The sequence below is a fragment of the Hylaeus anthracinus genome, unplaced genomic scaffold (assembly GCF_026225885.1).
Source record: "Hylaeus anthracinus isolate JK02 unplaced genomic scaffold, UHH_iyHylAnth1.0_haploid 11989, whole genome shotgun sequence".
Classification (NCBI taxonomy): Eukaryota; Metazoa; Arthropoda; class Insecta; order Hymenoptera; family Colletidae; genus Hylaeus; species Hylaeus anthracinus.
In genome coordinates, this window is record NW_026534337.1 from 2,262,387 (window position 1) to 2,288,850 (window position 26,464).

The window sequence follows — 26,464 nt, forward strand, 5'->3', positions numbered from 1 at the left end:
ATTGCTTAGTTTCTGTACATTACAGAATTATGCAGAATTATATATATGTATATAATTGAATATATATAAATATATATATAATTCTGCATAATTCTGTAATGTACAGAAACTAAGCAATTTATGTTATTACAGCGATCGACTCTAAAGAAAATTCTTTAAAACTTTCCTGTACATTTATTTTCATTGCATTCCTTCTTTATCTTTCAGAACACCGAAATAAATACTACCTAATATTTCGTTCTTTGAAAATTATACACGGAACACAGAACCAACATCCTACCATTTTATCCAGCGCTAAAATTTTATCTCAATCATGCTAATCATTATAATCCGATAATAGACGATAGAAGCTATTCTCTCTTTTTCGATTCGATGAGAAACAAGTAGTTGAATCTTTTTCGATTCCTCCTTGTGACTTGTCGAACGAAGAAACGCTTGCTATTCCACGATGTTGTGAACAAAAATTCTAATTAACAACTTTTGCGTTTCATTCTCCTTTCTTACATGCTGCGATTGTTTGCAGAACGAACAGGTGAGTGTAACGTTGAAAAGTATATTACTCTGCAGCTTGTGGGATGAAAAGCTTTTCAAACAACGAAATTTTTGAAACAGTAAAAAATTATTTTTTCTAAAAATTTTACCCTATTTAATTAAGGATCGAGAACTACATAAGAGTATGTATTTTCAAAATTTTATCTAGAAAATAACGGGTAGCTGATTTCCACATGAATGCCCTTCTTTAAACTTTCGTCTTTGTAGATGTAAGACAAATATAATTTTTCTGATAAATATTGAAATAAATGATCAATAAGTCAATACCAAACATAACCTCTGTATTCATGTTTTTCATACAAAATCAATAATTTTGTTTGTTTTCCTTTTCATCTAAATCTGTTGTTCGTTACTATACGTCCTTTCGATTTACATATTGCAACTTTGGTGTAAGGTATAAATTGCATCGATCCTAAGTGAGTATTACGTACCAGGAATAGTATCGATACCATATCCGTTCGATCACTAGCGACAGATAGGCAGTTGCGTATATTTAATTTATCATTCGAGATGTTTATCTAGATACAAATTTTGTCCATCTCTGGGGAATGGAGACGAAAGGAGATCTGTGATTCGAATGAGGGTGAAGTGAGAATCAGTCGTATTTTCTTTTTCACCCCTGGCCACGGTTCTCTTTCGGCGTTTCTGTTTTCCTGGCAGCAAGAGTGTCGCGTCGATTTAAATGAATTTGCATGGATTTTCCATTTATCCGTCTGCCGATCGTTTATTGCATATTTATCGAAAACGACGAAGAACTAATGCGATAAATTTCAATAAGCCCATCGGGCAACACGTCATTCGGTGGCTTTAATATTCATACTGGCTCAGCTAGTATCCGATGGGCTTTAGTTCAGAGCATTTGGTTTGCGAAATCAGGAAATGCAACGCGCTTTAGCTGCGAAAAACATAAACGTCTTTACAACGCAAGAAACTAGAGTTAAACCGGGGATTGCAATACTTACCTCGATTAATTGAACAACGAAGAGAGAGTTAGTTATTAAGATATCTCACCCTTGGTTGGATTATCAAAGCAAAAGATAAACAATGGTTTAGTGGCCTTTGGATCTTAGAGCTGTTATCGTATGCGCCAAAAAAAGATATTTCTAAAGAATTTTTATTTCACATAACAAATAATTGTGGAATATCAGTGCTGTCATACATAATAGTAGACATGTTAAACTAATACACAACAATTATTTTTGTTTATTTTCAATCATTTTTTTCATTGATAATAACCACACGAAATTTAGTCTCCTCTTCTACGGTTAACACGATAAATTGACATTGGATCATCCTAGTATAAAAAATTATAATTTTGTCAGTATAAACCCAATTATATAAATATAGAATAAAAAGAAATATATACTAACGTAACATTTGTAACTACACAATATTATCTACTGCATCGATGCGAACTATTTAGTCTTCATTTTTTATTATTTTATTAATTTCCTTGTTTAACCAGTTTCTTTCTTCAAATACTTTGATATAATCATATTGTTGTTGTTTGCTGTCTTGTATCTGTATAATTTTTATAAATTGTATCGTTTGTACAAAGTAATGTAATTATCCACTATATAATTGAAAAAGGAAATAAATAAATATGGATATCTGTTACTGAAATAAATTCGAAGAGCAATGAAAATTGCATTTAACTATGACAAAATCAAAATTGTATAGAACTTCCATTATCTCTAGTCATCATTTACAACAGCCTACGGTTTTCGTACCCGATAACACAGTTAATTTCATGCGAGTAGGATACGTTTAAAAGCACCAGCGATTGTTTCAAACACACCGACGCTTAACTTACCGAATATACATACATACAACCCTGTAATAAGAATAATTGACTTGGATGAAAGTTTCATCGCGGTCGCAAAGGCGCTTTGTTCCGTACTAGAGGGCCAGAAGAGGAACAGATCGATTAATCGTTGGATTTTGTAGTTTCAGAGAGCGTGTTTTCCGCTGCCGTTGGGGTTGGAGTGGGTGGTTACACCTGGGGTGCTCCCACGCCGCCCCCTGGTTCACCCTACAGTCCTGTACCCGTGACACAGCTCGAGCTATTGGCCAAGAATCTGGCCAGTTTGGCTCCTCCAGGTCAACAGGCGCTTAGTCTTCAAGGTGTTGGTGTGAATGTCGGAAGTTTGCATCACGCGCAACATACACAGCACACTCAACACACCCAGCACACGCTCAACTTGACTGGTCTTCATCATCTTCATCATGGTGAGTGTATCAGCATTTAGGATATAAAATAAATGTAAATCGAACAACGCTTGTCTGTATCTTCAAGTAAAACAACTCGCAAATGTACCAAACATTTACTTTTATCTAGACATCGATTTTTAATATGAGAATATCGAACATATATACACTTGATAAATAAGGATAATACTCAGATGTGGAATTCAGTCACGTAAAAGCAATGGTATTTGCTCAGGTTATCGGAAACGTGGATGGAATGAAACAGTTGGTCATTCAATCCTTTCCAGAGTGAAAAATTCACAAAGCATTAGTGAAAATTTATAATTTTTTATATGTTTGTCGATCAGAAATTTGCAAAACTTTATCCGAATAATAGATAACAAATAGATTGAAATTAGAAAAACTGAATTTCATAGCTTAAACTTAATGTAAATATATTCTAATATCCATCAGGTTCAGATTTAGGTTATGTATTATAGATTCATTGTAATGTAGATCAAATTGAACATGTCAAAGTGACGAATAAATATTTTTATTTAAACTACACTCGTAAACGTTTGAATATAGGAATTAATGGTTGTATTCACGAGAAAAATTCATCAATTACTAGTCGGTTTAAGAATCTTATTCTTAAATATACAGATTGATTTCCTTTGTGTGAACTTCTGTTTACATTGAAAATGACTTGAGAAAAAAAATCGAAGCTATCTTATAAATTACTTGAATTGATGAACAACATTTTAAAGTTATTATATTAATTGTCTGGTTATGTGGCTGAAATTTATAATAAAGTTTCCCTTTGTATTCCCACCAAATGAACAGCAAATTCTGTCGAAGATACTATTCAACTTTGATAGAGGTTAATAATATTTCTCATGATTCAGATTACTAACTTTCTTTTTACCACCAAACATGATTCATTTATCATCATCACTGCCTATTTACAGTATTTACTTATGAGCAGCTTGTGTCCCCGTTTATCAAGAAATTTATCAAGGAACAATATAGGCAATGGTTTCAGACAATACTTTTCTCATCACGCGATAAAATATTTTCACTATCAATAATACGCGTCAATTATACAGAAAAATTACATCAATCACTCAAAGGCTGCTCAAACGTATCGAATAGATTCATGGAGGTGAAATCAAACGCAAAGAAGAAGGAGCTGCGAAACAGCCCTTCGTTTAGCCATTCGCATCATAGAGCGGTATCAATCTAAGTATGATCGCCGGATATTCCAAAGTCGGGGAACTTTTCTCGTTTAACTTTATCGATCGCAACTCTGTAATAAAGGGACGAATTAAAGTTACGCATTCAACAAGTTGGGAAAGAGTTTAATCGGCGTACGATTGCCGATTAATTCGACGTAAACGTTGGAATGATCTTCGATCACTTCGGAAGTTGACACGGGGGTTATTCAACGTCCTTGAGTGCTTTCAGAGCTGTATTCAGAGCCTGACGCTTGCGAATCGCTATCGAAGTTTCACGTGGACTCGTCGTTAAGCAGCTTTCAATGTTTGAAAGTAAAATGGGTGTTCGAAGAGGTTCGGAGTCTCTGTGTTCGTGCTTTAATGGTATCGCGTAACGAATCTCTCAGAGATACTTGTCGAGACTTTTGATCTCGCGTCGACTACGTATGATCAGTCTTTCCCTCGTTCAAACACATCCACTTTTTTTCGTCGTATCAGATTGTTTGCAAATGAAACACAGATTTTGCTAATTTGTATTCTTTGTATCTTCTCTAGTATTTAGGTATTTTAAGTTTTAAGGAAAATAGGCAGTAAAATTTGTACAGCGATATTTAGCAGATTAAACAAATGTTACACATGAAATGCTTCTGGTAATGTGATTATATATTTTATTTCCGAAATTTCTCTTCAAGAAAACTATTTACAATGAACGTTGATGTTTCCAACAGTTTGGTTAGTTCAGTTTCCTTTCGTAACATTGCTAAACTGTTTCGACTTTCCTGGGTCATAGCGCTTCTGAGACTGTTTTTAATTATTTTTAATTTGATATATTGAAGAAAGTCAGATGGTACAAATTGTAATTTAGAAATATGTCAGAATGTATAGGTTTATTAAGTATCGTCCATAATCTATTATTTTGTTTACTTATTTAAATTATTATAAAATCATTTCTATTGTATTATTTTTAAATATATTCAAATTGTTATCCATATCTAATTTATATGTATATTTGTGTAAGAGTCGAATATTTGTTAGTAGTATCAATATTTAATTAAATTTTTTAGGTTGGATGAAAACTGTAAACATACCTTTTTGTATCACATTTCCCGAGATTTGATCTCAATTTTTGCAGTATGAAATTCAGTTAACAATTTAGCCACCAGGTGGCAAATCTTTTTTTTTATCGCAGAGCATTATCTGCAGTTTCAGCCCATTTTACAAAAGACAGTTTCTACATGGAAGACGCGATTAAACAAGAATCTTCTAAAAAAGTCACTGTTGAGTTCTCTAACGTAATTCTGTTGCTCTAATAATCAGCATAATCACGCCAATTTATATGATATACATAATAAACCCTTGATTACCAATTAAATTAAATCTTTTAGGTGAATTAAAAAATGTCGAATTGAGAAAATATTCAAGCATTTTTGTATATTTTTAGCATATTCAAATTTCAAATGCTTTATTCTTCATTATATTCGTACGGATTTCTTCTAATTTATTCATACAAAGTATCGTCACGGTACGTCACTAAATGTCAACTTAAATCCGTAACTCGACTCTAACGCATTTCTATTCTCTGTTTTCATACTCACCGCAAAGAGAAAACAAATTGTATAACTGATCTAGAACGTGAAAATAATGTATGTAAGAGAAGTTAACCCATTACATTCGAATGATCTCTATGAGGGACATCGTAAGTTTAACAAGTTTTGTTAGTGACATCTTTATTGCAAACAAAAATCCTTTATGTTTGCAGTAGTGTCAGAACTTGAAGAAAACTATAAGAATTTATAATCAAGTCTAATAATACCAAAACAGACACATTTCCAAAGTTACTATTAAGTAATTAGAATCAATAGAGTAGCTAGACTTTATGTAATGCCATTCCTGTTCGCACATTTTGCAACGAAATGGCGCAGAATGCAAAGGGTTATCCCTTTGCATTCGAGCCCTTTCTTTCTAGTATCTATCAGCAACTCGAGATGCTTTCTTAGCATTCTATTGTCACGAATGCTAAGCTTAGATTGACTTCGAAATTGAGATCTCTAATTTGAGACTTGAAAATCAGGTCGCCTTTGCCTCAACGACAATCATTTTGTTGACACTTCGAATTCCAAAGAAGTGAAACCTAAAGGAAACCTAGTGGTGACTGAAAGCCACCTCTCGAGTGCAAAGAGTTAATAATATGGCGTATTATTCTTACGCCTGATATCCAAGTCTCCAGTTGATAGAGACTGCGGATAGTCGAACTTCGGATAATCGAGGTTACATTGTACGTCTATTAAACGACTATTGACTACGAAATCTAAATTTGTTGAACAGGAGGACTCCACCAGAACACTTTTTCGCCACAACTGTCTCTGGTTACCGGGAACGCGCCCACGCTGACGATCAACAGCTTTTCGTCGCCTAACTCGACAGGCAACGTGGTACCGACGACGGGAGTGCTTCTTCATGAGTATCAGTCGCCGTCAGGTTCGACTACCGGATGCTCGGTCACCGTGAACGGCACCTCGTGCCCGACGAGCTCAACGACGAGTACGATGGTGATGCAGGCAGACCAGAACACCGGCAACCAGGTCGTTCAGGCTACCAGCAAGAAACGAGAGGCCTTCCTTCCGAGTCAAGGTCAGCCGGTGAAACTGGAGAATAAATCGACTAGGCAGCCCTGCGTCTGCAGAAACAGTGGTACGTTTTTCTCTTTTATCTTAATTCCCATACGGGGATCTATCGCGAAGCGCCTCTTAACGATCTAAGACGAGGTTTATGATCGAGCTCCGAATTTTGCTTCAGCGAACCACTTAAAGGCGTGTCGAGTGTTGCTTCGGGTAGCGATTTAGTTGCAAATTCAAAGCATACCACACGGTGATACGAATACAACGCCTCTACGCACAAAGTGACGTTGTTGAACATTACTCAAATGTGAATTACGATAAAAAATAAGCAATGCATTAGTAGTGATACAATGTATTTGTTGGAACCTAGAGGTAACTGTTTAGAGGTGTGTTCAGCAACGTTTTGAGTGGTTAATTGCGATTTCGCTCAACGGTGAATAGTGTTTTGTATGTTTACACGAATACACCAACTCTGCTACAAATTAATGCAGTAGAGCCTGGTAGACATATAAATATGATACAAAATAGTAAACAGTATATTATTGTTGGTAATGTGAGTTTGTTGGAACCTAGAACTAATTGTTTAGAAGTGTGTTGAGGATCGTTTCGTGTAGTAAGTTGCAACTTCACTCAATGCTCTTTAGTAAATTATGCGATCTTGATTACACCTTCCTTGTCACAAATTATTGTGATAGAACCTGATAGTGAAGCGAATTATGATAAAAAGTAATAAGTAATATATTATTGCTAATACTGTGCATTAATTGGAACCTAGTTGGAACTGTTTCGAGAGTGTTTTTAATTAGCCATTATTTCTGAGTCCTACTTAGAAATTTACCTAACACTTTATAATAGTAGATATGTATATGGACCATTTATTTTGAAAGTGGTGTAAGTAAAAATTACTAACGCAGAAAAGGTAAACTGGCTAAAAATATGTAAGGTGAGGTTTTACAAAAATGCACTGAATACTATGTTATATAAAATATCGATGGAGGACAGAATTTAAGACGTTAGATTTATCGCCCACATGTTGGGGAAGACCGCAAAAATTTGAAAAAATCCATATCTTGGACCACATCGACACGAATATGCTATTCCTATCACAGACTCGTGTGACAGTTTTATTGAGGGGTGAATCCTTCTCAAGAATAATGAGTATTCTTATTGCTAGTACTATCCATTAGCTAGAACTCAGACTTACCGTTTACAGACAATTTGATTATCATTTTAAGTAGCTATGCAGTTCATTTAATGTTCTAGCTATCTCTGTGAAAAAATAATGTGATAGGAGTCATTGCGATGTAATTTACGATAAACAGTAATGAATAACGTATCATCATTGATAGTACGGTTTATCAAAAATTATATTAAACTGTTATACAAAGACACCGATGAGACAATACATACAGTGGGTGTAGAAAGTATTCGTACACCTATCAATTTCCAAAAAAACTATGTAAAAATTGCAATTTATTAACTTATTTTTTAGAAACAATGACATTCTAAATATTCTCGGAAATCTCTAGAATAGATAGATTACAAAAAAAAAAAAAAAAAAAAATAGCTATTTATGTAAGTTGGGAAATTAACAAGAAAAAGCAATTAATCGATAGAAATGTTGAGGCAATAAGTATTCGGACAACTGTTTAATTTTTAACACTTGATTAAAAAAAAAACAGAAATTTACATTAATTTATAAGTATATAATACTTCCTTCGTGGGATTTCCTCTTGATTTTATAATTGTTGCAACTCTTCCAAGCATTAAATTAACTATATTATTAATTATTCGAAGTGGGATCTTCTTCCATTCCTCTATTAGAGTCTTCTTTAAAAGTACTTTACTGGAATATTGATGTTTTCTAATTCGTACGGAGCAATAAACTAATGTGTTTACGTTACAAACTCTACTAAATGGCTAATGGTAAATGGTTCGTCATAAGAATCGTACAAATACTTATTGCTTCTATAATATTTATCCACTTTTCGCACTCTTTTGTTAATTTCACAAATTATATTAACTAGTAAATGTTGTTTGGACTATATCTATCTTAGAGACTTCCGTGAATATTAAAATATTATTGATTATAAAAAAAAAGTTAATAAATTACAATTTCACATAGTTTTTATGGAAATTAATCGATGTACGAATACTTTCCACACCCACTGTAGGTGAGATGATTTTCATGATTGTTCTTGTGTGTTATGTTCTGTATCTTTCCAACGTGCTGCAAACTTTAGGCTAATCGAAACGATCATTTCGAGCATTTTAGTTAGTCCAAATATCACAGCATGCTACAAACTAGCAGGAAATATTGTACAAAACCAATTATGAAAATTATATATGAGAATTGTATTGCCTTGCTTACCAACCTGCGAGAAATTATGCAAGAAAACGTGCTACGTCTAAATTTTATTTAAGGAAAAGCCGTTTTTGGGGGAAATGTAGCGGTTCTAGGAACTGAAAATGGAAGTTGACCAAGGGTCGACAGAGAATGACGGTTTATGACGTGACCTGCGATAATGTCCAGGCCATATTCGTCGGCAGATGTTTCGAAGTATGAGTTCTGTAACAAGTTTACCTGGACCTGGGGATGCAAAAAGGCGTTTTCTTAAAACAAAGCTAAGTACTGATTGATTACACTGTCCAACACGATTTTTTTTCTGCGATATCCACTAGGTGATTCTTATAGGGTTCCTCGTCCTAAATACGAATCTGAAAGTGAAATTGCTCCATCACCCATAGTTTTCGAGAAATTCGAGATTTTGTAAATACGATCGATTATGAGAGAAAACGTAGTACTACTTGAAAACTACGAACGCTAGAAAGTTCTATTTAGTCTTAAAAGATAGAGGAGTGTTTTCTAAATATGAAGACATATTCCTTCAGAATTATCTGCTCTTTTGAATGCCTGTAAATGAACAGCGAATTTGAAAAAGGTGATGATGGGTGAATTTTTCACGAAATACTTTTGTATTTTAATGAGGAGTTATTCACCTAGGTCGATTTTACACTACGTTATCGGATTCTGCAAACATTTCTGAAGAGAAAACCACTCGCGGCAAATGTTGGAACGGTTTCTAATTCATACGGTTTGACAAAATGTCAACTCGGAACGCATGAACAGTGTTTTGCCGCTGCACAGCCATTGGTTGCTATGTTTCGGTCAATTAGGGCCGTCGCTACGGGATTTGCCTAATCGGTGCCACGCGCTATCGGTTTTTGTATTACATTTACATGTTCCAGATAAATAATTCTTCATTTTTAATATTTCATTTATACTGCAACTCAACAAAACGGAGACAATTGTCCACTGTTTAAATTTTAATCATTAATTTTCCGTCTTTGTATCTTCAATTATTCAACTTTTGCTAATTTGGTATTGAGCAAACTTTATTTAAATCTAGATTGAATTATTTAACAATTAATTCAATCTATAATTGTATATTTTGTTGTTAATTTTTAATGAAAACTGGTACCTATAAAAAATCTCTCTTTAGAGCAGAGTTTACCCCCCCCCCCCAAACACTAACTTAAATAACAAAAGATTAAAGTGTCGAAAAGTAGAAACATTAAGCTTTAAAACGGTTTTCTATTCGTCAATGTGGAACGAATTTTAACGAAGTTACGAGGATTTGATGGTTATTATTCAAGCACGTGGCGACGATTGTGCAGAACGCATGACGACGATCCTGATTCACCGATATAAAGCGAGCGAAGCCTGCGCGCCGGCAAACAGAATTCGTGTGTTCTAGATTAATATTTTCTGGATCTGTACGAACTAGAAAACGATCCAACATTTACTGCGGGTGGTTTTCTCTTCAGAAATGTTTGCAGAATCCTATAATTGATAGTAAATTCGACCTAGACGAATAAATTTTCATAAAAATACAAAAGTTTTCGTGAAAAGTACTCGCGTCGCCAACTTTTTGAACTTCGGTGTTCATTTACAGGCATTCAAAAGAGCAGATAATTCTGAAGGAATATGTCTTCATATTTAGAAAACACTCCTCTATCTTTTAAGACTAAATAGAACTTTCTAGCGTTCGTAGTTTTCAAGTAGTACTACGTTTTCTCTCATAATCGATCGTATTTACAAAATCTCGAATTTCTCGAAAACTATGGGTGATGGAGCAATTTCACTTTCAGATTCGTATTTAGGACGAGGAACCCTATAAGAATCACCTAGTGGATATCGCGGAATTTTAAAAAAGTTTAAATTTGTTAGACAGTGTTATGATTGATGGAGCGGGACTCATTCATAAGAGTCTTTGTTCTTCCTTAGCCGTTTGCGACGTCTGATTCTAGTACTCGTATTCATATTTAAGAAATCAGATTTATTCAGATTATATCACTGCTTAAAATATTATTTCAAGTAATACGTTATTTTATTTCGTTATTATTTGAAGTAGTTGCTTGAAGTAATTGTGAAATCACAAATACCTGATGATTTTGAGTTTGAAATCGATGAAGATAAAATATTAAACTATATCATGATTGTTATCCAAATTCAAAAAGAAATATGTACATGTATTGAAATTTTGCAAGATGAAACTAGTAGATTGGCCTGTTTATGCTGAAAGATCATTCAATATTAAAACACGTTTTTCTAAAGTATAAAACTCCCCTTCCATCGTCATCAGTGGAGCGATTATTTTCTTTTGTGACAATATTAGATGGGCCCAGATAAAAATTTCTTACAGATGAACTTTTTAAAGAAAGAATTTTGCTCAAAGCCAATTTTTTTACAGATTCCTTAAAAGAAATTCTTTCGTTAAATTTGAAATAAAAAAATAAGGAAATAATTCGTTATTTGAAAGTTATTATTTCAAATAAATTTTCAAATAACTGTATGAAAATAATGATCTGAAATAAATTATCTTAAATAGATATTCCTTATTTTCATTTCAATGAAACTTCCACGACTCGGTTCTTCACAGTTGATACTAATTGAGGTTTCCGGGTGTAAATCATGTCCTTGGGGTAAAATACTTCGTCGTTCGACTAGAATGACAGCTAACTGTTTCAGAGTTCAAACGACACATTAATCAATACCAGCTTAGCATTTGAACCCTGAAAAAGCTAACTACAAGGACACGACTTACACGCGAAAACATCGATTCGTAAAAATCGTTGAGAGTTTTAATGTAAACAGTGAATTCAGTCAGTATATTTCTTTGAAAACAGGTTTCGAGTTGTATACTAAGGTCTTTTGGTAGGAAAAGAATGACCCTAGTCTTTAGTGACTAGAAGTTGTACTTTGTATGAAATTGACCTTTTCATTAGCGACTGCCATATGCTAACTAGCATGTCTTAAAAACTCAATACAAATGAGATGCTTCTTTTGCTCAGTAATTCTTAAATAATTAAAAATAAAAGTAGATTATTGTTCTGCTAAGCAGAACAAAATATACAAAAGCGAAATGAGTGAGTGGCTCTCTCGGTAAATTTATTACAACAGTTTGTTCAACTGAAAAGTATGAAGAAAGAAAAAAGAAAAACATGAGTTAATTGATATTAATGAAAATATGCATACATTTATGGAATATCGGAATATACAAACAGACATATTTATATTTCAAGTATTTTGATTGCTTTTTTGAACGCGTATACTGGTTCAATCTGTATCCTTTCTTAATATCAATCGGCTCGTACTGTTTATTCCTCTCTTAATAATTGTTATTATATAATAAAATATTATTATAATAAAAGTCCGAAGAAGGCTTTCACTGTTAATCCATCGTCGTGCAATAAATTTGTTTTCATACATTTTGCCAGACGGATGATCCATTTTTTTTCAGATATTTTGAAGATTCCGTTAGATGCTTTGTTACTTATACTTATTATTAGTCATTGTAGATAATTTCGTCAAATACTAAATATGTGCAGAACATCTTACCACAGTGTACTTTTTAATGCAAAGTTTAAGTTGATTTGATGCAATACAGGGTATACAGTAGTACACTGAGACATACATATTTGAAACTAAATGGACTTATGATTATTGTCAACATTAAATGCATTTAATTACTTTGAGGAAACAGTACTTTGCGAAATGAAATAAATTATTATACAATCTGGTAATCACTTATAAATGGTTCGAGATGAAGTACGCCTTCCAACTCGTTTAGTAACTAATTGTAAGGACCTAAAAACCATCCCGATCTCACCAAATGATATTATAAACATAACTCCAAACCTGGACATGGTGTTATTCAGTCGAAAGTCTACAAACACATAGTTTACATCGCGTCGACTTCTCGCCTGATTTGTATTGATACTCTAATTGTAGTTCCGCGTATATTTATTTATAATTATGCATAAAATATCGTTCTACAGTCAGCAATTCCAGGAAAATGCCCGATAAGGCAGGATGAATAACGGTACATAGGAGACTAGTCATCCAACGCGTACTCTTGTTAATTCTTCAGGAGAAGCAACTCGAAACGCTCACGATTCATCCCGAGCCCCGCGACTAAAGCTCCCGTCCAATTAAATACAAATCCGCCACACTGTAGCTTTGTCGAAGTGTCTCTGCCCTCTGACAAAAATTAACATAAATCACGGCGCACTGTTCGTTGTCAAATTTAAGGTTCTTGGTCTAGCTCGCGTATTTTCAATAAATGAACATGTCAAACAACGAACGTCCTGTTCGCGGCGAGAAGCCTCGTTCTGCTTGGGAGAGATGCTCCCTGGTCGAATTAAAGCCGATCTAAAGTTCTGCAAATTTGTTTCTTTTACGAGAAAGACAGATAGCGAGCGAGCGTAAGAGGGAAGGGAAGGGACAGTCCGGTTTGTGGTCCGAGGGCGGGAGCTAGACGACTTCTGAGAAGTCCCCTTGGTTTCCTTTCACTGGTCGTCCCAAGATTATCGAAGCGACCGAGCTGGCACGAGCTCGTGGAAACGGCGCTGTTACATCAGAACCTCGGAGAAGTCAGCCGACGTTGATACGATTGCTGACCTTGCAGAAAGTTTCTCGTGCATCTGCATATAAGTGACGAACTGTGGGCAAAATGGCAAAGATCGCACGTCCTTTGGTCGGAAGACTTCTTCGACGATTTCTTTAAGGGGTTAGGTCTAGTCAGCGGCGCACAGTGGGTGAAATCGACCAAATCTGTGTAAAAATCGTAGAACTCTTAACAGAAATGAGATAGAGCAATGATCCTTGGATGAAATTAAAGCTGAAACTTCACAGATTAAGGGAAAAATATAGAGAAAGTGATGCGGGAAATGTTTGAGCTTCAAAATTTAAATTGAACTTCCATTTTTTTACCAAAATCAACTTCAGCTTCTAGATCCAAATTTTTTTATAACTTGCCACACATGATTTCTTATAGATTTTGACATATCGAATTCAAATCTGGCCGCGAAATTTGTCTAGAGTTTCAGGAAGTTGAGAAAAAAGCGTTTTAAATGAAAAAATCGTTTAAAATTGTGTTTTTTTCGTTCAAATATCTCAATAATACTAATATAAATATTTGTTTGCATAGAATATCATATAATAAATATAAATAAAATAATATGTTAATCCTAAATAATGCTGTACGATAGTAATAGTGTCCTAGGTTTAAATCTCGTCATCGCTCGACGCACAATCTTCACTCCCACTTTCTTCAGTCATCTAGCTGCAAGGTATTTTAAATTAAATATACATTTTTCCATAATTACACTCTTATTTATGGAGGAAGTTGTGCAAGAATTCATGCTTTTGAATTTACTTACCTTTCTGCAATAAATTGTTTTATTTCTGGTGATACATTTATCTTCTTATACGTTTGTATTCGTTCTTGAACAAGTATTAATGATATTTTTGGGTCGGTTAAATATATTGCTCTATTAAAAATATCTAATAACCTATTCCTCCTACTATTTTGCTATGAGTGAGATGTCATGTTTTTCTATGTTTTATCTAAATATGTAACGCACACGTAAAACGCTGCTTGCCGGTTAGTACTAAACTAGTTATAAAACTCAAATTCGGACAAACTCAGAAAAGTTCTCTTTTGGATTGTAATCGAAAATCTCTGCCAATTCCAATGAGACTAAAACCAGCCTTTAGACTTGCTTAGAAATATAACAAAATCCTTAATGAAGTTTTAAAATTGTAGAGAAAGCTAATACATTATTCATCATTTTCAAATATTGATATCTATATAAATATATATGATAATCAAGTAAGCATAAATAAGTTGACCATAAATATGGAAAAATGTATATTTAGAAAGATTGTGCGTCGAGTGATAACGAGATTTAAACCTAGGACACTATTACTATCGTACAGCATTATTTAGGATTAACATATTATTTTATTTATATTTATTATATGATATTCTATGCAAACAAATATTTATATTAGTATTATTGAGATATTTGAACGAAAAAAACACAATTTTAAACGATTTTTTCATTTAAATCGCTTTGTTCTCAACTTCCTGAAACTCTAGACAAATTTCGCGGCCAGATTTGAATTCGATATGTCAAAATCTATAAGAAATCATGTGTGGCAAGTTATAAAAAAATTTGGATCTAGAAGCTGAAGTTGATTTTAGTGAAAAAGTGGAAGTTCAATTTAAATTTTGAAGCTCAAACATTGCCCGCATCACTTTCTCTATATTTTTCCCTTAATCTGTGAAGTTTCAGCTTTAATTTCATCCAAGGATCATTGCTCTATCTCATTTCTGTCAAGAGTTCTACGATTTTTACACAGATTTGATCGATTTCGCCCACTGTGCGGCGCACAGTGGGACAAAACGACTTTCGGCGATCAAAAATCGATTTTCATGAATTCGAAAAATGGAAAAACAGTTTTCGTACATGCATAGAGAATAAATTACTGTTTAACGTACTGTAATCCTGTGGTGCGCATTCAAAGTCAGTTGAAATTTCTCCAACCAAAATGCTTATGATATTACTCCTAACTTCAATGTACGATTTATAAAACTTTGCTCAGAAAGACGATATTGAAATGAATAATAATGTTTACTATATTAGTATAGATCGTATTCAGTGCATAAAGTAAGTCAAAATGTTAACAACTTTTTAAATAATATGATCAGATTGAAGAGAAGTACATTTAACTAAAATTTTGACTTTGTGCAAGGTTATAAAAAGTTGACCGCACTTGTTCGATGTTTAATTACTATCACAGGGAAGGGTGAACCATACTATGTATGTGTTTTTGTTTTAAACTCGTAGTAACCTATTCCTATTTTTACATCCTGTGTGTTACTATTAATGAATAACAGAAATATTTTTGTTCACAATTAATAACAGTCTTGAATAAAATTGTAGTTCTAAAAGAAATAATATGTCAAACAAAGTACTCTCGAATAAAATGTTAACTTTATGTATGCTACATGTTTTTATGTTAAAGTGTTGTTAGCTTATTTGTATTATTATTACGTACATCCTGTCATTTTTAAATTATTAAATACATTTCTCTTACAATTATTAACAGTTTTGAGTCAGATTTTGGTTAAATAACATAAAATATGTTAAGCAAGTGAGAGATGTTGAACGCGTTACACTGAATACGTGAATATTTGGACACCCTGCAGCTCAAATGGATTTATACTAATACAATTTAAGTATCATAATATACGGAATAACTTCCCAAAATTTCATTAAAGTATTTCCAAGAGAACCAAAATTATAGATTTTTTATTACCGAGAGCCGTTTTGTCCCACTGTGCGGCGAGAAAAAATGGGTATTTTAAATAATTTTTTTTTTATAGTAGTTTAATATATTTTATAACAAAAATAATACTATGTTATTATACAATATTTTAACTTTATTCGACTAAAATTTCAAAACAAAATATTTATTGCAGACAAAGTTATTGCCATATTTCTTGAATCCTATTCCACAAGTAGTGCTTTACGGTGACCATCATAACTTTATGCTGGTTCGTCAAAAATCAATCCAACCTTCTTTTTATTTGAAAATCAACAAGATGGGGGCCCCTGGTTATTTAATTAAGCATTTTCATGCGAATATGCGCATGTTTATTGTTTATAAAAATTGAAGTTTTCATCAAAACGAAAAATCCTTCGATTAATAACTAGGTTTTTATATTTAGAATAAAGCGTATGAATTTCATTCTGTACAGTATAATTTTTCTTTGAAATAGCCAAGATGTGAAAGAAAACATCTTTTAAAGTCTTCTCTTTGTCTTATTTATGTTACTGATTTGATGGAAATTTGTTAATACTTCATTCTATAATTTGCCCAATTGAGAACACAATTACGTCTGTAAAATTTACCGATAGAGTTCCTAAAACCTAAACATGATGTTTCTTTAAAGAACATATTTATTTACATACATAAGAATATATTTTTTATTATAGAACAACTTACTTACTCATAACATATGATTAAAAAATATCCTATATGCAAATGCTAAGCCAAAAAAAATGTACCAGTTTTCAATCCATTTAATCTGAAAATATTACTACGGGCAATTCTACTGTCTTCTGTTATGTACTTCCGACGTTAATATAAAGTAATTGGAGACGAGTGGAGAATTTTCTTACAGAGTCAGTTTTTGCGTAATGAATCGTACAGTCGGTATATTAAACGTCATCTTGACGACGCAATCTAAGCAGCATCAGCCAATAAACATTGTTCTGGATAGGTAAACGTTAAACGATTGAAATCCACAGGCTGGTTCGCACGTATAAAAGACGAGACCAGAAATACTTTTTAGAGTACCGCGACATTTCGAACTAACGAAGTTGCCATGTTCTTGAAAGCGAGATAAAATCTTAAGATCGGCTACCTCGCCGCATTGAAGCTCAGAGCAGAAAACCTTCGAGCTTCACAGTCGCTTGTGTAATTGACTTCGTTACCTACAGACGACTTCCTTGTGGGGTGTACGCTAACTGAACTTCAATGCAAACTTCACGGATGCTATTTCTGCTTGACGTTCTTGCATTGATTCAACGTATCGTGGTTACGTAAAGCTGTTGCATTTGGTTCTGCGTGGTCGCGTAGACTTCTTGGCAAATGTTATTATCGTCGACGTTTGTTCGTTAAAATGGCGAAAGCAAGTCTGCTTAGATCTAAGGACTCGATATGATGGTTTCTTTCTCGTAAATTGTTAATTTTTAGACAAAAAGGAGGAACTAGATTTTAAACGAATAAAGGTAAAGTAAGTATAATAAATGATATATTCTTTTCTGGGTTAAGAAAACAAGTAGTTGGAAGTTTCTTTATTTCTTTTAGAAGTGTTTCAGTGTTTAATAACTTACGTATACAGGGTGGATGATGAATCATGATCAGTGGAAATTACTCTGTTATTAGCAGTCCGATTAGGAGAATTTGGAAATAGGGGTTCGTATAATCGAAGTTCTACGGTATATATAAAAATTGCAAATTTTTAGTTTCGTCGTAAGAGTTACTCTATCGCTCCTAATACAAATTCAAAATAGGAGAAAAATTGTAATACTTATAAAATTGCCATACAGTGATCCATATTAATATTTGGACACTATTTTTTGTTGTGTAATATGTTAGAACGTATATTCTGTTTAACAGAAATGTAAATTTTATTTGTTTAACACATCGAATTTGTAACATAATAAATAGTTTACTAGATCATGTATTATTCCTGCGATGTATTAATATTAAGACACTCAATACATTTCCATGTTTCTTAATTCTCTAATACTCTTCACCTTCGACGGTTAAGACTGTTTACAAAGATGATGATGTTCAGCAAGCTGCAAGCACACTTGGTAATATCAGTTTCTATTCGATAGTCGACGTGTAATACTTATAAAATTGACGTATATCACTGAATTACTTTTCCACATAATCGACGCACAAATTCAAGCAGTTTTATCACGCCACAAGTTTTTGAAATCCTTGTTAAAGACCTGCGCTGTCACAGCACCTAGCCAGATATCGACTGTAACGTTATAAGAAATGTGTAGATAGATGTGTAGATATGTTATAAGAAAAGTCTTCCTTGGTCGGAACCGTTGTTATTTGTTTGGGGTTCTTGTTTCGCTTCCTGATTGCCCGGGAAGCTAAGATCTCGACCTTACGTCATATGGGGCGGAACAAGCTGAGGAAGAAGAAGGGCGAAGGAGAGGCAGGAAAGGAAAAGAGTTTTTGTCAAAGGACCCGTCACTAAGGCTGCCTGGCAGACTCTGTTTTCGACTCGGGGGAAGTGGGACGAGGAACTGTATTTGGAAACTTGTACTTACGTATAAACGAGGAAAAACGAGGGAATTTTCGACGCCGGCGCTTATCGTTGCCGAATCCTCTCGGCCAAGGACGCAATATTGACCATTCATGAGTTTCTCGTTGGATTCGAAGCACCGAGTATCCATCCAGATTTTCGTTTTACCGAAGAGGTAGTAATCCCATCAACTCGATCCAAAACAAAAGCCTCCACGTTGCAACTCGTACAAAAGCTTAGACAAATCAACTCAACAATTTAGTCGAGCACTGCCCAGAATTTCTCGACGAGTCGTAGAAGCGGATAGTCGGATATTTTCGCTACTAAACAGACCTATACGTTCATAAATGTCGTCCAACTCTATTATTGCATTGGGTTGGCGATACATACCATACATTGTAACTTGGTTAACTCAGTTCCCCTGAGAGATTCTCTGATATACTTTTTGTTATAACTAGCAGGTAGTAAAATAACAAAAAAAACAAAAAACAGTATATTGTATTAACAAAACGATTACTAAATGCGACTGTAAAGGTACTTTATTAATATTAATAGAATGCTTTTCTATAGATGGTGTTTTATGCTACGTCTTTCCTCATCGAGGGCCGAACAGCGAGTGAATCCCTACTCCCTTGTCCGTCCAGGTCCTGGCCCATTCGGCTTTGGTTTATAAGGCTGGCGCCTTTATCGCTCAGCCTTTTTGTAATGTGGCCGGCCGCCGAGCTGCTTATATAGCGTCCGCGGCTTCTTCTGTCGAACTTTTGTTACAATTGCACTAATAAGAAGATATATTTAACGATAAAATGATTAACTGAAAGAACTGTCTGTATACAACGATATATAGGGTGTCTCAAAAATGTTGTAACACATTGAAAGGGCTAGTTCGGAAGGTGATTTAAAACAACTTTTTTCCTTAGCGAAAATGTTGTCCGAGGCTTCATTGAGGAGATATTAACAGAAAACACTGACCAATCAGAGCGCGCGTATACCGTTGGAGCGGCTGTGGTAGCGAAGGCTGTGTGCTAGGCGGCCGCGTCACAATGTCCTTCGATGCACGTCGAGTCGCTTGTCGCGTACAAGCGCGGTCGCTTCAACGGTATCCGTGCGCTCTGATTGGTCAGTGTTTTCTGTCAATATCTCCTCAACGAAGCCTCGGACAACATTTTCACTAAGGAAAAAAGTTGTTTCAAATCACCTACCGAACCAGCCCTTTCAATGTGTTACAACATTTGTGGGACACCCTGTATACAGTCGATCACAAAAAAATTGGAACACCAGCATAATCTTAAGTTCAAGGGTGATCTTCGTAAGAAAGGATCTAAATGACAGAGTTATAAAAATGAACAATTCACTATTCTTAATACCTTTTTATGAAAGTTAGTCCCCCTCATAATAAAGTTCTGACTGGTTATTCAAAGCTTCGAAACCAAGCCAAACCTTTGGTGCAGCCATAAAGATTTTTCCCCAACATCTCTTGATCGCACAATAAATACAAGAAATATCATTCAACTGTAACGTACCGATTTTTATGAAACTTAAAATTGTGAATGATACGCCAGTTTATTTTTCAAAAACTGTTATAGATACGAGGGTTATTCAAATATAAACCGGAATTGTTGTACATAAATTTATTGGCGATAGATAGAAATACAAATGGGTTGTCTAATTTTTCTACGTGAGTTCCTTCAACAAAAATACATGTTCTCCATCAGATAGGAAGCTTTCTGATCCCATCATAGAAAAAGTAGAATTTAGCTGTTCCAGTAGCCAATTGTAACGAAATATGGCTCCATAACTATACCCCAGAAAATAGCAGAATGAGTAAGGGGTGATGGAAAGTTAAAAAAAGGTCACTGATCAAGGCCAAGACTCTACTGTCAGCCAGAAATGTTCTGGGAACTGTGTTTTAGGACTCAAAAGGTATTGCTGATTAACTACCTACATAAGGGTGGTCACTAGAATCGATTCCGGTCCCGGTTTATATTTGAATGACCCTCGTAGAAAAAGATATTAGATATGAATAACGAACAATAGCATGATCTGAATAAAAATATTACCAAATCATAGGTTTTGTTTGCGAATACGTATCGAATTTCTGACTGCTTAGAACAGCTGGAATTACAAGAATGCCAAGAATTTGAACTACCTCTAATGGTGGTTAAACCAAACTATTCCTGGTAGATCCTAAGCACGCATAGTGTCAGTTGAATGTAGTCCATCGGTGTGCTGAATTTCAGTGTCAGAGCTTCTATCAAAGGTATTCCTAAGTCCTTGTAAGAAGCGATCCACGAAATCGGTCCATCGCTCGAGATCAGGGTCTCTCCACGGCCTGATGCTCGGGCAAGAAGCAGGAAGCCTCCTGGGCTACCGTCGCTGATGCAATTGACGACCTTGCAGCGACTCCCTCCGGGCGTTCCGCAACGCAAAGTCGTGTCTCGGTCGTTGGAGTCAGAAGGGAAGAGGTGGTATATACTGGTTGGCAGGCTGCGGCGAAAAGTGAGCAAAACCGACGAAGAAGAAACGCCAACAGAGTAAATGAGGACGTCGATGGAACGGCAAAAGTAGAAGAAGAGGCAACCGTGGCGGAAAGAGGAAAGAAAAGGAAACGACGGAACCGCGGTAGGGAAAGGAGCGGTGGAGGAGGAAAAGGATGACGAGAAAGAAACCAAGACAGAAGGGAAAAAAAGCAAAGCTGCGAAGGAGGATCGAAAAAAGGTGACAAAAAAGTGGCAACCAGAAAAGGTGGGAAGAGGCTGGCCTAGCGTGTCAGAGAAAGAGACGGCGAGGAAGAGAAGACACGAAAATGAGAAAAGAGCGAAGAGCTTACGCAAGATTCTCTCGCTTCTATATTTACTGTAAGAGCCGGCTGACCCCACCGCTGGTTTCTCCTTGGTATCCCCGACGCCAGTTTTACGCTTCGTTTTCATGATTCATTCCCGTCTACCACGTGGCCCAGTCGATGCTTCCCACGGCGGGCTACTTGTTCGGGAGAACGATCGCGACGACTTTTGCCACTGTTCGAGACTCGTTACCAGGGCGCCGCTGACTAAATTGCACGGTATACCGAGAACCGATGCTCTCCGCGTGACTTCCGAGCAACGGTGGATGTAGCTGATTATTCTGTCCCGTTTCGTGAATATCTTGACACGAAATCATCTTTGTTATTCTGGTGATAACGAGCTCGCAGAAATTTTTATTATTGACGACTGAGGATTATTTCGGTGTTGGGGTGTATTTGCTTGCGAGCATTTGATGAGTTCTTTTGTTTATAATTCTTATATTTGTCATATGATAATTTAGTTTTTATTGCAACAGGATACTGAATTATTTTAAAAACTTTAACATATTTTAGAAAGTTTAGACGTGGCATCGGACTCTTTCTTATTTCTTCAGTGATAACGAGGTAATTTTCAAAATAGGGAACTGATGATTATTTGCTCTCGAGTGGTCTTTCGTTGATGATTCTTCAATTTTGAATAGCACAAAAATACTAGGTTATAAAGAAAAATAAACTCATACTTTATGAATTTTATATTATTTTTGAACATTTTGTTAATTTTCCAGTAAAACTTATAGAATAAATACATCAAAATACAAAGTTTCAAACTACAAATAATTTTTCAGTAAAAAAAAACTGCCTCTCCTCAAACATTCATACAGTTCACCTCATTTTTGCTTATCCTACGTTTATATAGTCCCTTAATAAATCTTTTAGTTCGCAGTATATCAGCATTGGTCGACTGGGTTTATGGTTACTTAATTACGATTTCATTTATTCAAAAGGTTGAAGGCACGAGGCAGTGGCTACCAACTCGAAATTTAAACGAGCCATCCATATTGCAGTTCGTGTATATTTTAAATACTTGTATAATTTTAGTAATTCTGCCTGACTCTCCGCTAAATGGTAAATTAATTTCAGCGAAACGAAATCTCCGACCCGTTTCTTCTCCTCGCTTGTCTTCTTTCTGTCTCTCTTTCTCCACCCCCCCCCCCCCCCCCTCCTCTGCTCACCATTTCTCTCGAAAGAAGCTCGAAGACTCGTTCCACGAACATTTTCCTCGTTTTTCCATTAAAATCGTCGAGTTGATGTAAAAATATTTGCTTGAATCGTTGACAGCCGTTCTTTCCACATTTCTTCGTACTCATTTCGGGTCCCATTTGCATGTCTACTGTCTTTCGCGTTTCTCTTTTTGTGAAAATGTTTGGATCGCCCTGTGTTTTCTTTGGAGTCGTCGCGCGATTGTCTCTGGGAAAACGGAAACGCGTGTCAGGTGTTCTCAGCGGTGAAAATTTTGCACGGGACACGCTTGTTTTGGAAACATCGATGGGAATGAAGCGAAAGCTGAAAGGCTTACATCGTAAGCCAATGGTAAGAAAATTCTACAAGGGAAATTTTCGTGACAATTTGAAAAGTCAAAACACTTTGACACTTCCCAGCAATGTAGTTCAAATGATGCCAATAGCGTAACGATTCTTTGTTTTGACAGTAAAATGGTTCCAATGAAACATCCCTTTAAAAATATTGTTTCCATGGTATTGTTAATATCTGAGCAGTTAATTAATTTAATTGAAAAATTAATGATCTTTAATGACCTACGATGAAGAACGGGACCAAAGATGGATAAGCCATCTCTGTTTGATAGTCAGACAACCATAATATTGAAACCGAGGAGTTATATGCAGGGCCTGAATTCACATTCAAATCCTTCACTTAAATTTTACAACGAGGAATTATTTATTTACAAATGCTGTTACATATTTTATATTTTTTATAAAATAAAAAGTTAATCAAAATCGGAGCCTTTCAATTGGGTAATTTTCGCGGCGAACGCGCTGAACAACCCTTACCCCGGGTCCACACTGCGCGAACACTGGTTCGCGTACATCGTTCGTGAACATGATAGCTAACCCTGTTATTCACCGGTTTTCGCCGTAGTGTGGACGGGAAATAGCAGAGAACAAATGACTAACAAATGACCCTAACAAATGACCCTCCTAATAGGCGTAAAGTCGTAAAAGTAGTGGGTTAGGCGAAAACTGTGTTCGCGAACCAAATTCAGCGATTCACGAGGTGGTGGATTCGGCGAACACGTTCGGGGAAAACATCGCCTTTTTCCTCGTTCTTGTCCCTTTTCAAACCCTCGGAGTTTGGGCATTGCTATTCTTACCAAATGTGGGGCTGGTCTTTATGACCACCCCCAGGTAGGTACATTCTCCAAAGGGATAATATGCGTGACCGAAGTTAACATTATTTTCTTATTACTCATCCAAGTTTGTATATTTTTTGTTGTATCTTGATGAAAGTATATGCAATATATTGGCAAGATTTTCCTGATAAAAATGGCACCAAACACAATGCAATTCTGACAACTTTAAGTTTCGTTTACAATATGCAATATTTTTATAATATTAATACTTGATTTTGTGAACCAGTAATCAATTAGAAAGTCTCTTCGAAAATAGGAAACAGATTGTAAAATTCTTGCCAGGGGATAATTAGGGCCTATGAAAAAACTAGGTAACTTTTGTAGCTATGTGAACCTGATACCCGACTTTTCAAAAATTCATTTTTTTATGGAAAAATAATAGCATTTCGTTTGTACTCGATTGAACCATTAATAGTTTCGTTTGTACCTTCATCAATTAATAAAAAAAAATAAAAAAAATGACAAGCACCCGACATTGAGATTTTTTTAAATCTGTTTTTTTCCCTATTCTTTAGAATCGTTTGTACCCGTTTGTATCGCTTTTCGTTTCGTTTGTACCTCAATAGTTTATGATTTATAAGCAATTGTTTATATGCGTAAGGGGAGAGTTCGTCACTCATCAATTCTGCGTATTTCTAAAGAACTCATTTAGAAGTGGAAACGTAAGGGAATGAGACCGCATTGTTTTCAAAATTAAAGTTACAGGCACAGAGGAAGAACAGATTTAAAAATTTTTTAATTTTTTTTTTATTTTTTTTATTTATTAATTGATGAAGGTACATAAATAAACTATTAATGGTTCAATCAAGTACGAACGAAATGCTATTATTTTCCATAAACAAATGAATATTTGAAAAGTCAGGTATCAGGTTCACATAGCTAACTTTTTTAAGACGTGAAGCTGACAAGTGCCGTAAAATGGTATTTTAAAAAATATCGATAGGCAAGCATACCGTCTTAAAAAAAAAGGTAAACGAACATTTCTTGAAGAATAGTATGTGTAATATATATAGGCTGTAACAAAATCTATTACTTATCATAAGCGAAACTCAAAATTGTCTAAATTGAAATCGAAATCAAAATCTATATATATATATATTGCCAATATATTGCATATATTTTCATCAAGATACAACAAGAAAAGCATAAAAACTTGGATGAATATTAAGGAACTAATATTAACTACGGTCACGCATATTATTATCCCTTTGGAGCATCTGCCGGCGGGTGGTCGTAAACGGTCGTTTGCTTTCGAGCATTTCCAACCATGGAGGGGATGCGAATCGCCCGAATCCACAAAATAACATCAGTTTCACAGGAGTACGAACATCGTAGATGTTCGCCGACATGTTAGCGACAGTAAGAACACCCTTGCGAATGTTTCTAGGGTATGTTCTTGTTTTGTGTTCGCGCAGTGTGGACCCGGGGTTACGAACAACGAGAATACTAGTTTTGGACACGCTGAGTATGAAAAAAAAATATTCGTTATAGTCTTTATTACAGTAAGGAGTTGTTGACTTTACCTCTCTAACTATAACACTGCTGCGAAAGTTCTACTCATTGTTAGAATAAAGTTTCATAATTCTATTCTTACTTTTAATTAATTCACTTTTCGAGGTAAATATTTTTAAAGTAACGAAGTCTTAAATTGTATACAATTTTGCTTGAATAAATTATATAAAAATAGGATTTCCTACTAGTCGGTTTATTTAGAAATATCACTATCAATTCCAGTGCTTCAAGAAAAATTCACATTATGCATTATTTGTCTTTCGAATTTAATAAAATGGAACTGATAAGACTCATTATAAATATGAAGAGAGCTTATAGTAAAATTTAATCCTAAACGAAGGTTTTTAATTGCGATCAAATTTTTTATAGTTTAGACATATCAAAAGTTAGTAATTAATAGAGAAATAATATTTCAAACAAATATTTAATTGTATCGGTTCGATTTGAGACCTCTTCAGTTAGATTGAAGTCAAAAACAGCTAAAGTCCATCTTTTGACACTTTACGAGTTATTTATGTATGTAACTGTTTTTAGTTCTTTTATACTTATCTAATACTATTTAAAACAATACAAAAATTTAATTTCTATAGCGTTTTTCACAGCATAAACAAATGATGATTTGTTTTGTATTGTCTTGACATTCGTAGCTACAATAGATAGTCTAAAATATAAAAAGTAGAGAAACTGTACAAGAAGAACGAGTTATTTAGAGACATATAAATTATCTATGTAGTGATTTCTTTGTTGTGATAAACAGTACGTTTTTACAATTTCTGTGAATAATGCTGAAATTTACACTCGACAACGCAATGCATAAACAACAATTCGCTGTAAAGTGAATCCAAATGCAAATGCACGCGTCAAGCTATAAATGATTAGAGATTGCCGTTGGTCGTGGAAATCAATAAAATAGCTGAATCGGTTGTTTTGTTGTTACCCATTTCCTGTGTTCTTCCGTTCGATGCATACAGATTATTTAATCAATA

The 26,464-nt window shown here is 34.8% G+C and overlaps 1 protein-coding gene across 1 annotated transcript in view; it reads left to right on the forward strand.

Annotated features, from left to right (window-relative positions):
- Positions 1-26,464, forward strand: part of LOC128887986 (uncharacterized) — a 456,277-nt gene that overhangs the window by 336,385 nt on the left and 93,428 nt on the right. Inside the window, exons 6-7 of the mRNA XM_054144535.1 lie at positions 2,500-2,781; positions 6,279-6,644. Coding sequence (XP_054000510.1) covers positions 2,500-2,781; positions 6,279-6,644 — 648 coding nt within the window. The remainder of the gene's footprint in view (positions 1-2,499; positions 2,782-6,278; positions 6,645-26,464) is intronic.